The 14,326-nt window shown below is 34.6% G+C and overlaps 1 protein-coding gene across 2 annotated transcripts in view; it reads left to right on the top strand.

Annotated features, from left to right (window-relative positions):
- Positions 1–4,137, top strand: part of FAP (fibroblast activation protein alpha) — a 90,055-nt gene extending 85,918 nt beyond the window's left edge. For both annotated transcript variants that reach the window (XM_074215844.1, XM_074215843.1), the window contains 3 exons: positions 1,012–1,084; positions 1,346–1,419; positions 3,711–4,137. In XM_074215844.1, the coding sequence (XP_074071945.1) occupies positions 1,012–1,084; positions 1,346–1,419; positions 3,711–3,812 (249 nt within the window). In that variant the 3' untranslated portion in view covers positions 3,813–4,137. The remainder of the gene's footprint in view (positions 1–1,011; positions 1,085–1,345; positions 1,420–3,710) is intronic.
- Positions 4,138–14,326: the final 10,189 nt, after the last annotated feature.

A 14,326-nucleotide genomic window follows, 5' to 3' on the forward strand; every position in this document is an offset into this window, starting at 1 on the left:
GTCAAAGAAGAGGAAATGACAATCTAGTTAATGACATGTAATAAAATGTGAAGGGTACATGAGTGACAAGGTGGATAGATCACTGGTGTTGGAGTCAGGAGGGTGAGAGTTCAAATCCCTCAGACTCCTGCCACTTACTATTTGTGTGACCTTGGGAAAGTCAATTAACCCTGCTTGCCTAGCATTCAGGGTCCTCTCCAGTTGTCCTGATTCATATCTGTCCACTTGATCCAGATGGCTTGGAGGAGAAAGTTAGCACCTTTAGACTTAGCACCCTTCACTTAAATACAGTTCTTGTACTTGTCATGACATCACCTTCCTGATGTCATGGTCTTCTTCAAGAATGAAAGACAAATATCATCAACTGGAATACGGGAAAGGCATAGATATGAAAATATTCAGGAGACAGACTATATGCAAGTTATGTTGGGCCATGTTAGTAATAGAAGGTACTAATATGAGATAAGACTGGTAAAATGGAAAGGTGCCAGATTGTGGAAGGCCTTGAATATGGAACAGAACACTTGGAATTTACTCAAATAATTGGGAACCACTGATTATTTTTGAGTAGAGGTATGATTTGACCAGATCTTTGGTTTTATTAAGAGTTACTGATTTCATTATCACAGTATTTTTACAAGCATTAATTTTTTCTCCCTCTCCTCTCCCCATTCCTCTGAACAATAATAAAAAAAAGGAAAAATAAAACATTCATAGAAATATACCTACTCAAGCAGCAAATTCTTGAACTGGTCATGTCCAAAAATGAATGTCTTCATCTGTACCTTGCTACTCTTGTAATTTTACAAGCTAAGAATATTTTATTTTAATTGAGGTCATTTAAGAGGGGATGAAAAGTGATACCTAAATTCTTAAATGTTATTCAGTCAATGTAATAAATAATTCCAATCATAGTATCTGGTCCTCTGATTGCTAATTTAGGTGCCTTTCTATGGATACAATGTCTTAGAACTTGCAGCCACAGAGTAGATAATATTCTTTCTTTTTCAGAATTCTACAGTGATGGCAAGGGCAGAATATTTCAAAAATGTCGACTATCTTCTCATCCATGGAACAGCAGATGGTGAGGTTTTAAGAAAGACTCATACATAAAAATACTGAGCCAGCATCACTTTGTTTGAGCAACATTAAGCATCCTCCTATGCCTGTACTCAGGGTCAGTACAGAGGTGTCAAGGACATTTTCATATAGAAGTTGGCTTACTCACTGCTGACGGTGTCATCTCTATGACTAGATAATTGTTGGTGTTCATTTCCAGGCAGTGTATTGTCACTCCACTCATATTTACCAGGTTTTAATAGCACTTCAAATTTCTCTCTTGCAGATAATGTACATTTTCAGAACTCAGCACAGATTGCTAAAGCTCTGGTGAATGCACAAGTGGATTTCCAGGCAATGGTACATAATTATTTAACTATTTGTTTTAGGATTTTGGACCCTAGGCAAAAATCAGAACATTTAATGAAATCTGATAGAAAAAGAATAGGTTTGGGGCTGGAAGACCAAATTCCAATCTCCACTTTGTTATTTAATTTTCAATAAATGATTTGAAGGACTTGATCAAGTCACTTCTATCTGGACCTCAGATCTAAGACTTTTTTCAACACTAACATGATAAGCTTCTATTATTTTCATACAATATTTTACATTTGGTCAACTATCTCAAAGTGGCAATGATTCACATAAGGTCATATAATGAGTTAGTTATATTAGAAATAAATCCCAGCTCATCAGTTATCTAGTAGTGTATGCTTTTAACCATACTGAGCTATTAAACTCAATATTAGTAATCCCTCAATAAGGTGGAAAACCAAATACTATACTTACAAAATGATTAGAGAATATGGGATAACTGTTATCTGATATCACAAAGTATGGCTCAGATAGGAAGTATATTCTGAATTGAGAAGAAGGAACACTTAGGAAGAAAACTTCACAGGGTATCCCAGGCCAATATTTCCATTCCCTCAGAACTATCCAGCTCCTGGTTCACCTGAAACCTTTGTACATCATACATATCACCATGTCTTACTCTTATAAGTTTTCTTTGTGGTTACATAATTTGACCATATTAGTTAGGAAGGACAGGAAATATTATTGCCACTTTTGCAGATGAGAAAGCTAAAACTGAAATAGGCTAAATGACCCCTCATATGATCTTCTGTTTCCTACTTTCTTGTCTAGCCATGATTCAAATTTAGTTCTAGAAAGAGACATAAATTCATTTTTTATTGAACTCTGTTCTTTCTGGCCATAAATTTAAAGTAGAACTAGAATATAAGGAAAAATACAATAATAATAAAAATGAGACCAAGGATAAGGCAATCTGTAGTGGCCCAGAGAACCTTATACAAGAATTCTTTCACCTGAAGTAAAGCAGATGATGTAGACATTTCCAATATAAATGCAGTCTTGCTGGGAGAGGGGAAGGACCATTCTCCAGAGATCCCAATTCAAATAACCAAAGAGTTGGGAAAGACACCCCTGGAAAAGGTGTAATAGAACCCACAGAGCGGTAGCCTGGGGCCAAGTGAGAGAAGGGGTGTGTGGTACAGGTCAGCAAGGATCATTAAACCATGTTTTCAAACTGCTGGGGGAGAAAACACTTATATCACCTGGACCCCCTCCCCCAAGAGACTTCAGTGTCCTACACAAAGCTTTAGCCACCCTCACCCTAGTTGAAAGCTAATGAAGGCTACATAAGGAAAATGAGCAGTCAAGTAGAGAGGAAATGGAGTCTGAGCAAGGGTGTTAGGTCTAAATATTGTCCCTGTTTTCCCTATGTTAAAGACAGGTCCATAAAAAAAAGGATTTTCTATCTTGATCTGCTAATTTATAATTAATTAATGACAAAGAGGATTCTTTCTGAAATCTTTTTTTTTTTTTTTTGCAGACAAGTAACCGAAACTTACACAGTCACCTAAGTCTAAGTAACAACAATACAAAATGTTTCCAGGGAAAGTAACAAAAATACCATCCTCAAATCAACTTTATAATTCATGATCTGAAAATAAAACAAAAAATAATAAAGGCAAATTTAGATGGGGATGAGGACTGTAGGAATTTTAGTCACTATAATGGCTTCTAGGTGCTGAAGTAGTATATGTCCAAAAGTTTTGACCTTCTAAGTTCTGGTGCAATGGGACAAAGCCTCAGTGACCTCATCCTTGCTATGGCTCTGTAACATAAGCATAGTACAGATTTACGAAACTCTTGTTCATTTTATTCACTGGAAACATGGATATAATTTAATTTTATCCTCATTAAAGTTTGAGTTACGGTTACCTCAAGACACAATTTCTTTAAGTCTCATAAATTTATAGAATGATTGACAGTTATATTAGATTTACATTTCTTCCAACTAGGAAAAACCTAATATTTATAGATTCAAAATGGTAAAATTATTATTTAAAGAATGTAAAAGTAATTTATTAAGGTTTAAAAGAGCTACTGAGAATTTTACTAGACTGACTTACTTATAAATAATTTGTTAATATTTTCTATTGTTTTGGGAAAGTACTTTGAAAAAACTGAAGAGCTATATAAATATGAGATGTTATTAGCATTATTATTGTTATGATGAAAATGGTATGAAAGTAGTCAAAATGCTTCTTTTTACCAAGAGAAGGAAAAAAATTAAAAATGAATATTTTCTGGAATAAAATGAGTTTCTTCCTTTTCTATTTCAGTGGTATTCGGACCAGAACCATGGCTTGTCAGGACTGTCAACTAATCATCTCTATATCCATATGACCCACTTCCTAAAGCAGTGTTTTTCTCTGTCAGACTAATGGAGGGAAGGAGGAGGGGAGTGAAGAATAAAATCCATGTCAACGTCTTTAAAATATTCATGTAAATGTCTCAACCCCTTTGGTCCTTTCTGGGAAAATAAGGGTATGCTCTTGTATCCACTTCAATAAATTATATTCTAAGGGCTGGTTACCAATTAGGGGGCTGAGATATTTAAGTTAAATTGTGTTTACATATATCTTTTGATACCATATAAGAGGATGGAATTCCAAGTTTGCTTTGGATTGATGCAGGATTTGGTAACCTGTTTTGTTAGGCCTTGATATATGTTCTCAGGCAGAGTAAATAAATGTTTGTTTAATTGAATTCAAGTTAAAATGCTATTTCTGTGTCAACTTCTATGAAATTTAAATCCCAGATTCTATGTCAGAAAGAAGTACTTGGCTAGAGAGAACAAATAAAATCAAACTGTCTGCGAGAAAATAGAAAGACTGGAATAATTGATCTGAGTATCTCATAAAAGCTCCCAATGGTAGGAAAAACACAATGGACATAAAAGCATTATTTAAGAAAAGTTCATTGTTGTTTGTATCTGGAATTGTTGTTTTTCTTTGGAAGGGGAATTCCTGGGTATGGTACTCTCTTTAATGCTGCAGATTGCCAACTCTATATTTTTTAATTTTGGTGAGATACTAAGAATAACTTCTCACATAATCCCATAGTGATCTGTCAGAGGCATGGCTTGAACATGTCTTCCTGATTCCTAGCCAGCCCTCTATTCATCATGAAATGGCCCAAGTTTAAGACTTCAGGGCATCCTGAAGCAAGGCATACTGAAATTTAAATTGTCTAAAGTATCTAATCTTTTCTTTTTAAGGGAACATAATTCCTACAAAAGGATTTTCTTTAACAATATAATAATATTTGCAATAATAATGCTAGAACTTATATAGTACTCATGGTTTTCAAAGGATTTATGTGTATATATATATATATATATATATATATATATATATACATATTATCTCATTTGATCTTCACCACAACAATGGAATTTAGGTTCTATCATTATCATTATTGATGAGGAAACGAGGAAACTGAGGTAGATGACTTCCTTATCACATAGGTAGTATCTGATCAAACTCCCTCTACAATATTATTTATCTACGATATATACACACACACATATATATCTCCACCTAGTCCACCAAATATTAGATGTTTATAATATATGTGATGATGCTAAATCTCAAAATTATCAGGTAATGATTAGATTTGAATTTTATACTTATGTTGTTTTAAGAAACAATTCCTGACTTGTAAGAGCAGCTCCTCCTGTTCATAGCCATGTTTAGCATTACTACTGTGATAATCTAGGTTTCCAAATCCAAGAAAAGAGTGATCAAAACCCATGAGTAGGAAAAGTCCATTGGACTATATGATTGTGCTGAGAGTTTTAAGTTCTGTGGAATAAATTTTAAAAGTGAATGTAATGACATGATCCCTCTTGCCAATAGCTGACACCATCAATTGGAAACACATGGATTGCCTGATTTTTTTCAAGGAACCAAAGGATTTACTCAAGACTAGGTAATTTTCCAGCAACCACAAGGCCACCCTTGTGAGGATCTATCATTGACACTGTTGCCGTGGACACAGATTTGGCCTGGAGATTTTACTGTAATGAGCTGGGTTTTTTTCCTTTTAGGGCTCAGAAGGCAGAGACAACACTCATTCCCAGATGCAAGGGGAAGATCTATTTGTCTCCTCATGAAATGCTGTAGCCAGAATAGACCAAATGGCTGAAATCTGGTTTATCCCACAAACCCACACTCACACCCACACGTATGGAGCAGCTTCCAAGGAAGCAGCTTCCACCTATAAATACATAAGCTCTCATGAAGTTAGGGAAGTTGTATAGGTCATTCCAAGGAGGCGAACATGAATAACTGATTTCCCTTTTAATCCTGAGTATGGGTCACATCTAGACAGGTTCACAGTGGAAATATAATAATTGTGGAATCAGAGAACCCACTCCTGATGTACATTACCTGTGTTACTTTGACTAAGTCACTACTTACACCTCAGAGTACTCATCTGTAAAATGGGAACAAGGAAAGAATGGTGTTGGACTAGATGATCTCTGAGATCCCTTGCAATGCTAGATCAATGATCTTATAAGGTCACAAGGATATTATAAAGGGGGGACAATAAAGAGAGAAACTGCCTCTCACTATTAAAAAACCTAGCCTAGAAAGACCAAGGTAGAATTCTCTAAAGCATTATCACAAACCCTTCCTTCCTTTGAAAAGGGGCTGTATTAGAAGTCAAAAATAAGATTAAAAATTTATAGGAATATATTAACTAAGAATTATTTAAAATAGAGTCTTACAAGAAAGGTTGCATTAATATTCCTCTCATAGCAAAGGTTAAATTGGCCTGAAGAAACCAACCCAGTCAGGGAGTTCATCACACCCAATGTGAGAAATACAAAGAGAATGGAACCAGAGCTTCCCTGGAAAATTCCAAGAACTCTAGGGAGAAAGTGAACATTTTGGTGTATCAGAGATGACAAACTCCCAGGGATAATCCCAATAAGTCAATTCAACCTTCTCTACACTCAAAATGAAAAACAGCCAAACAATTTATTGAATAGAGTCAATTTATTTTTCCTCTCCCTGAGAAATCAATTTATTTTCTCTCCCTGAGAAAATTACAAGTTAGTACCTAATAAAATATATAGCAGCCATAACATTTGATAGCTACAAATATGTAATAAGTCCTCATTTATTATATTACTCTGCTTTTAGAATTTCTCCAGAATACCTCATGGCTAAAGAATAAGGAACAAGGATGTATTCCTGATGAGTTTTCAGAGTTGAGAAAAACATACATGACAAGAAAAAAAATGATTGTGTATTATACTAATATGCACAACTAAGATTCAGTAAATTGGCTAACAAGTTTAGTAAGGGACCTTGGTATAGTTAGTTTTATTGGATTCTCCTTCTGGGTTGGAATCCACAGCTAAAGTGCAAACAAACTGGAACAATATCAAAAGAAAAAAAATGTGCCAAATGATAATAAGGGAGGGTTAAAAGGATCACACATTTTCTATTTTCAGGAAAGATAGATATCATGCAAGCTAAGTGATAAGAATAATTCTCCAACACTACATTTTTCTTCATTTTGGCGGGGGGGAGAAAGGGAAAAAGTTCAAGCTCCAATTAGTGCTTTCAGAAATATCATCCTATGTAAATAATACAAATTTTGTCCATTCACTCAATAAAAATTAACTTTCTTCTATGGGCAACAGACTGAGATAAAGGGGAAAATGGGGGATAAAAGGAATCTACAAACTAGTGCGAGAGTTGTCATACCTGAAATAAAAGACAGCATAATGAAAGACATTAATATATTCAAGGAGATAAGAAGAAAAAGATTCTACCACCCTAAAGTACCATGGAGGTGGCAACCCTGAACTATGGGAAAGGTTTCACAAAACAATATTGCTAGAATCAAAATCTAGACAAGATTGCATAGGGCCTTTGATCTAGTTTTTAAAAATACTGAATGAGAAGGAAAGGATTGGCACAGATAGCAGAAGCATAGGGAGGGAAGCCCTTCTTGGGGCTTTTTGAATAGGAAACTTTTCAAATATGAGAGCTCAGGTTAATTATGGCTATAAAAGGATTGCAAAGTGTAAACCCTATGATAAATAACATCTCTCCCTCCCCCCCTCCTACCCTTCTAGTCTGTTTCATTAAAGGAAATGTGTGAGTAACGAATCTGATTTTCCCAACATTTGAGCATTTTTCAGAGACTGACAGATCTTTATGCAAATGTTGTTGCCAAGCTGTTTGTAATGGTTAAATTATACTTTGACAGGAACTCTTTAAAATATATTAAACTCAGCTAAGGTTTTTTTGGAAATGTTGCCAATTAAGTGACTTTAATGAGCTTCTTGATGGTAATGTAATTAAAATTCAGATGTTCTAATTGTAAAAAAAAAAAATTACAGTTCTGGGAAAGTTAACAGTAAAATAAGCAAATGTAAAATGAATTAGGGCTAATTAAAATGGTGATTATGTGGCCTTCTGAGAGGATCCAAGGAAGAACAATACTTTTCAATTAGGTTGTAATTTTGCAAGTCAAAGAGAAGCCCTTTATTTTACCAAGTGGAGGAAGAGAAGCTGTCTTCAGTTATCTTCAGTATGGCTAGACTGTGGAAAAGTGCAGCTGAATGAGTCACTTTCCAACCAACTGTGGGGCTGCCAAACAATCCTGGGCATGATGGGTAGTATGCTCCTGGGCAGCTAGGAATGGACGAATGATCTAATTTAGGGGAATAGAAGCAATGGGCTTTTATCAGAGAATTCCTAGTTTAAAAGAAAAGAATTTGGTTTTCAGAAAAAAAAAGTCAACAATTTAAAAAATATTTAGAGCATCTCCATATCAGTTCATAACATCATATATTTAGATGCAGAAGGAAACTTAGAGGCTGTCTTTAAATCTTGTTTTACAGATGAGAAAATTCAAGTATCCTGGGTGAGTTGAACAAAGTTACAGAGCTAGTAAATAACAGAAGTAGCATTTGAATTCGGGTACCCTTCCAGGAACAGCTGGGTGGTCTGGTGGTTAGAGTGTTAGGCCTTAAGTCAGGAAGACTCATTTTCCCATGTTCAAGTGTGGAATCAGGAAGACTCATTTTCATGAGTTCTAATCTGGCCTCAGACACTTAATAACTGTGTGACCCTGGACAAGTCGCTATTTGCCTCAATTTTCTCATTTGTAAAATAAGTCAAATGTCAAATCACTCCTGAATCTTTATCAAGAAAACCCTAAAGGGGGTCATGAAGAGTCAGATATGAGTGCATAACAATTATCTTTACTCTGCCCTAGAAGTCACCTTTCACTTTAAGCACAGCTAGGTGGTGCACTGGATGGAGCACTGGCCTTGGAGTTCAAATCTGACCTCAGACACTTACTAGCTGTATGACCTTTGGGCGAGTCACTTAACCCTGATTGCCCTGCATCCAGGGTCATCTCCAGTAGTTCTGATTAATATCTGGTCACTGGACCCAGATGGCTCTGGAGAAGAAAGTGAGGCTGGAAACTTAGCACAGCAATCCCTCACTCAAATCCAATTCATGTGCATAGAATCACCTCCCTGATATCATGGTCTTCAAGAAGGAAGGACAAACATCACATTACTTTCACTTTAAATGTATCCAAGAAAATTCTGCTCTTCAGTTTTCAAATATAAACAAACTTCCTGACAGAGCTTGGACACTACAAATAAAAACAATCATTTAAGCAATTTATTGCTATAGAGACTTTTAATAGGCAAAGTCAGCCTAACTTTAACTTGTAAATAGTAAACATTTTGGATTGGACATTTTATAATATAGATTTGAAGCAAATGGTTTATTCAAATGATGAATAAGAAAAAAATCTATTCCACATTACTAAAATATTCATTAGCCTTCATGTAAATCATGGGTGTCCGATATGTGGTCCATGTGCCCCACAAGACTCCTAAGTACATCCTAACCAGATAAAAATGTAATTAGAAAAATTTAAAAATATAAATGTAAAAAACCAATAAAACAAATAATGGTATTAGGGATTATAATAGGGATTATAATTAGGGATTATAATAGGGATTCTTATGTTTGGCTTAATTGACTATTTCTATGAGTTTAACACCAACTGATACAAATCATAAAATCACTAAATTTAGATCTGGAAAGGGATTTTAGAGACCAAACTTCCCTTTCTTTGCCATGTGAAGAAAATGAATCTCAAAGAAGGGAGGTAACATTTCCCAGATCATACAGGTAATAAGTAACAAACCTGTTATTATGTCCAGGTGTTTTGGCTTAATAGCTAGGGCTCTTAGAGATGGATTCTTATGTCTAAATGCTCTCCTCTTCCTAACATTACTATTATCGTTGAGGGAACCACCATCCTCTCAGATACCTAGATTTGCAACCTAGAGGTCATACCTGACTCCTCATTTTCTTTTACCACCATATTCATTTGATTATCGAACTTTGTCATTTCTATCTGCGTTATATTTCTTTGTATATGACCCTCTCTAAAACCAACACCACCCTGATCCAGGCCCTCAATTACCTTACTACTGGATGATTGCAATAGTTGCCTAGTTAGTCTCCCTGCCTCAAGTATTTCAACACTCCAACCTATCCTCCTAGCTGTCAAATTGATCTTCCTAAAATGCAGGTCTCACTATAATCACTTTTATTTTATAAAGCCCAGTGTCTACCTATTACCTTCAAGATCAAATATAAACTCTTTTTGTTTGGTTTTTAAAGTCTTTCAAAACTTGCTTCTTTCTACCTCTTTAGTATTCTTATACCTTACCCTCCTCCATATATTCTGTGATCCTATGACAGAGGATTCCTTATTCCCCTTTACATAACACTTCAGATATTCTCACTGACACCCTGACAACAGCACTTTCTCTCCCCATATCCACCTCCCAGATTCTTTGACTTCTTTGAAATCTCAGCTAAAAGTACTATTTTCTACAAAAAGCCTTCCAGTCTTTTCTTAATTTTCGAGCCTTTTATCCCACTGAGATTTTATGCCATTTATCTTTTTCTGTATCTTGTTTGTACTTTTCTGTTTGCATTTTTGTCTTGTTGGTCAGGCTGTGAGTTCCTTGAGAGTTTTTAACCTTTCTTGGTAACACTAATGCTTAGCATTGTATCTGGCACACAGTAGGTGTTTAATAAATGCTGAATGATTGTCATACAGACTCCATAAGATGAAATAATGGTATTAAAGATCTAGAGCTGGAATGGACTACCTAGCTGAACTTTGTCATTTTATAGATAAAGAAACTGATATCTAAGGACTCAGTTGACTTGCCAAGTTACACACTTATTGTTAGAGATGGAATTTGAACCCATATTTTCTGACTCCAGAGCCAACTCTCTTTATACTGTATCACATGACAATAATTAGGACAAATACATCACAAATTTAGTTATGAGTCAAAATGAAACAGCCTAATTTTCATATTCAAAATTAATATAATTTATATATCCTTGAAATTTAAGAAAAAGTACCCTATATACATATTATTCTATCCATTTCCTATATATATATAGATATCCTTTATGTACTTCCTCAAATTCTTCACTATATGTTTCCATGATCCTTTTAATTTTATTTCTTAATGTCAAAGAATATTTCTATTGTAAGAGACCAAATTTTTACTCACTTAAAAAAAGATAATCTGTCCCTATTTGTTCCCATTGATAAATTATTGGTTTAGAACAAGTTTAATGTCTTCTTTCCTTAAGTGTATAATCATAACTGTCAGACAAAGAAATAGAAAATAATTCTTGGGGAAAGTACAACTTGTCACAAGTGAATAATAAAATGCTAAAAAGAGAGGACTGTTCACACAAAGGATTTTGGTTCTTGGTAAGGAAGAAAACAAATCTTCTTTTAACTCTGGAACTCATGCAAATGGGTCCCAGAATAAAAAAAAATGTTATTATGTAGAATATTAGAGGGGAGCAGCCTTATAACCTGGAAGATCTGAATTTACATATCTGACTGTGTGACCATGAGCAATTCATTCAATCTGTCAAAGACCAAAGTGATCCTTTAAGACTTTGGGTTAGAGATAAGCAATTGATTTACATTAGAATGGAGGGGTTTCAACACTGAGAATTGGACACATCAATGAAATTCCACCCCCCAACACACACATAAAAAATTTTAGACTGTCAGAGATGGAAGCAACCCTACTAATTTTCTGTACCTCTTCTAAAAGCAATAAACTTGTCTCATGGTGGCCACTGTTGTGTTTTTCTCTTGGTCAAGAAATGAGATAGAGTTATAAAAATCTTATTCTTCCATAGCCTTGAATCTAAGGGAACAAAAAAGGAAAATACTAGATCAGAAGTTTAAATAAGCACTGCCCAAAGAATGTACATAAACAAAATAAATAAGACAAGAATAAATCCAAAAGAAGTTAGGCACTGAGGGAAAAAGATTTGGATAAAAATTATATAAATAAAAATACACTCCATTGTATTTAACATTGTACCAGTTCTCTATATTCAGATGAACCATCTATGATACTTCAAAATCAAATTGACAGGCAAAGATTTTAAAAGTTCAGAAAAGATCAGTAAATCTTTTGAAACACGATTGAGTAGCAGGGCTTTATGCATAAATAGCAAGTTCTTTTAATTGTAAGATCTCAGGAATCCCGTGGTAACAAGGATTCCAATGCTTTAAGGATCCATAATTTTATCAATTCAGAAAGCTCTTCTCTCAAGGTGAATTAGGGTTAGATATAAGGAAAAAATTTCCTAACAGTTGAGACATCTCAAAGGTATAATGGACTAACCCAGGAGGTTTAATTCAGTGGTAGTCTTCAAACAGAAGCTGGATGGCCCCTTGTGGGACTTTTTGTTGAAAACATTATTTGGGGGACATGAATGGAATAGATACTAACAGTGAAATTATATGGTACCATGATTCAAAATTTTCAAAGCACAAATAGTCTACATAATATCAAATAGATATTTTTTAAAATTAAATTTTTATTTTTTTCTGATAAAGGGTCTGTTTTCTTTCTCTCATTTTCCTCTACCATTAAGAAAACCAGAAAAACAAAATCCCTGTTACAGACATGTATACTCAAATAAAATAAATTCTTGTATTAACCTTGGTTAAAAAAAAATTGTCTTGGGAGGCAGCTAAGTGGCGTAGTGGATAGAGCACCGGCCCTGGAGTCAGGAGGACCTGAGTTCAAATTCGAACTCAGACACTTAATAATTGCCTAGCTGTGTGACCTTGGGCAAGTCCCCATTGCCTTAAATTAAAAAAAAATTGTCTCATTCTATTCTCAGAGTCCATCACCTCTTTGTCAAGAAGTGGGCAGCATATTTCATCTTGAGTTCTCTGGAATTGTGGTTGGTCATTGTTTTGATTAGAATTCACAGGTCTTTCAAAATTGTAAAAATAGCTATTTTAAAAATACTATTTGAATGCTATTTCAATATTTCAAAGTCTTTATTGACTTGTTGAGCTAAAACTTTAAAGTATTTTTGTGTGTTTGTTTTTGTTTTTTAACATTGACTACTGAACACACAGATTTACTAGGAATGTTGACAAGTACTCAGTTGTTTTTTCATTGTGTGGTTTAGATTATATTTTTATGTCAAAAGTTCTAGCAGTGTAGTCAACTTTCTTTTTTAAAAAAATTGTTAAATATTTTATTTTTTACCAATTACATGTAAAAATAATTTTTAGAATTCTTTTTTAAAAAACTTTAAAAAACTTTGCATCCTAAATTATAGTCAACTCTCACTGATGCTCAGGTTGCTGCTTATCATGATGGTATTGTCACTATTTCTTGACTTGGTCTTTGCCCATCAGAACATAGCCAGGACTTAGAATCTCAAATTCTGTCTTATAGGAGTTTGAGTGCCCCCTTCTAGAAGTATTCTATATGAAAACTTTACAGGGATCAAACCTCTAGACCCTTGTTCTACCCCTGAGACATCAAGAGATATTCCCTTTTTGTACCACGTTTGCAAAAGTGGTGTTGATTGACTTGTTGCATTTGATACCGAACCTTTCTACAAGGTACCTACATAGCATTCTAAAGATAAGAAGATATAGCAAGCATTCTTACCTTTTTTTTATCTTAGACCATTTTGGCAATCTGGTGAGAATTTCTAAAATAATTTTTTTAAATTCATAAAATAAAATTTGTAAGATTTCAAAGAAAACCAAATACATTGAAATAAAGATGATTTTTTTCTTATCCAAAGTTAAGGATCTCTTCCACTCATTCTGTGGTCCCCGGTTATGAATCATAATAGACTAGATCAGAAACAGACTTCTCCAAAATACCCACTGCATGTAACCTGCAGTGCAATTTTATGCAACCCACCTGTGAATTTAAATTTTCATGAGTGAAAAAAATAAAATAATAATTTGCATAGAATGGTATTAAATTTTAATTCTTTTTTAAAGATTTTATTTATTTTGAGTTTTACAATTTTTCCCCATCTCACTTCTTTCCCCCACCTCCCACAGAAAGCAATTTATCAGTCTTTACATTGTTTCCATGTTGTACATTGATCTAAATTGAGTGTGATGAGAGAGAAATCACATCCCCAAAGAAGAAACATAAAGTACAAGAGATAACAAGATCAGACAGTAAGATAGCAATTTTTTTTTCTAAATTAAAGGAAATAGTCCTTGAACTTTGTTCAAACTCCACGGTTCTTTATCTGGACAGAGATGGTATTCTCCATTGCAGACAATCCCAAACTGTCCCTGATTATTGCACTGATGAAATAAGCGTGTCTATCAAGGTTGATCATCACCCCCAGGTCGCCATCAGGGTATACAGCACTCCTCTGGTTCTGCTCATCTCACTCAGCATCAGTTTATGCAAATCCCTCCAGGCTTCTCTGAATTCCCATCCCTCCTGGTTTCTAATAGAACAATAATGTTCCATGACATACATATACCACAGTTTGCTAAGCCATTC

The sequence above is a fragment of the Macrotis lagotis genome, chromosome 1 (genome assembly GCF_037893015.1).
Source record: "Macrotis lagotis isolate mMagLag1 chromosome 1, bilby.v1.9.chrom.fasta, whole genome shotgun sequence".
NCBI classification, from domain to species: domain Eukaryota; kingdom Metazoa; phylum Chordata; class Mammalia; order Peramelemorphia; family Peramelidae; genus Macrotis; species Macrotis lagotis.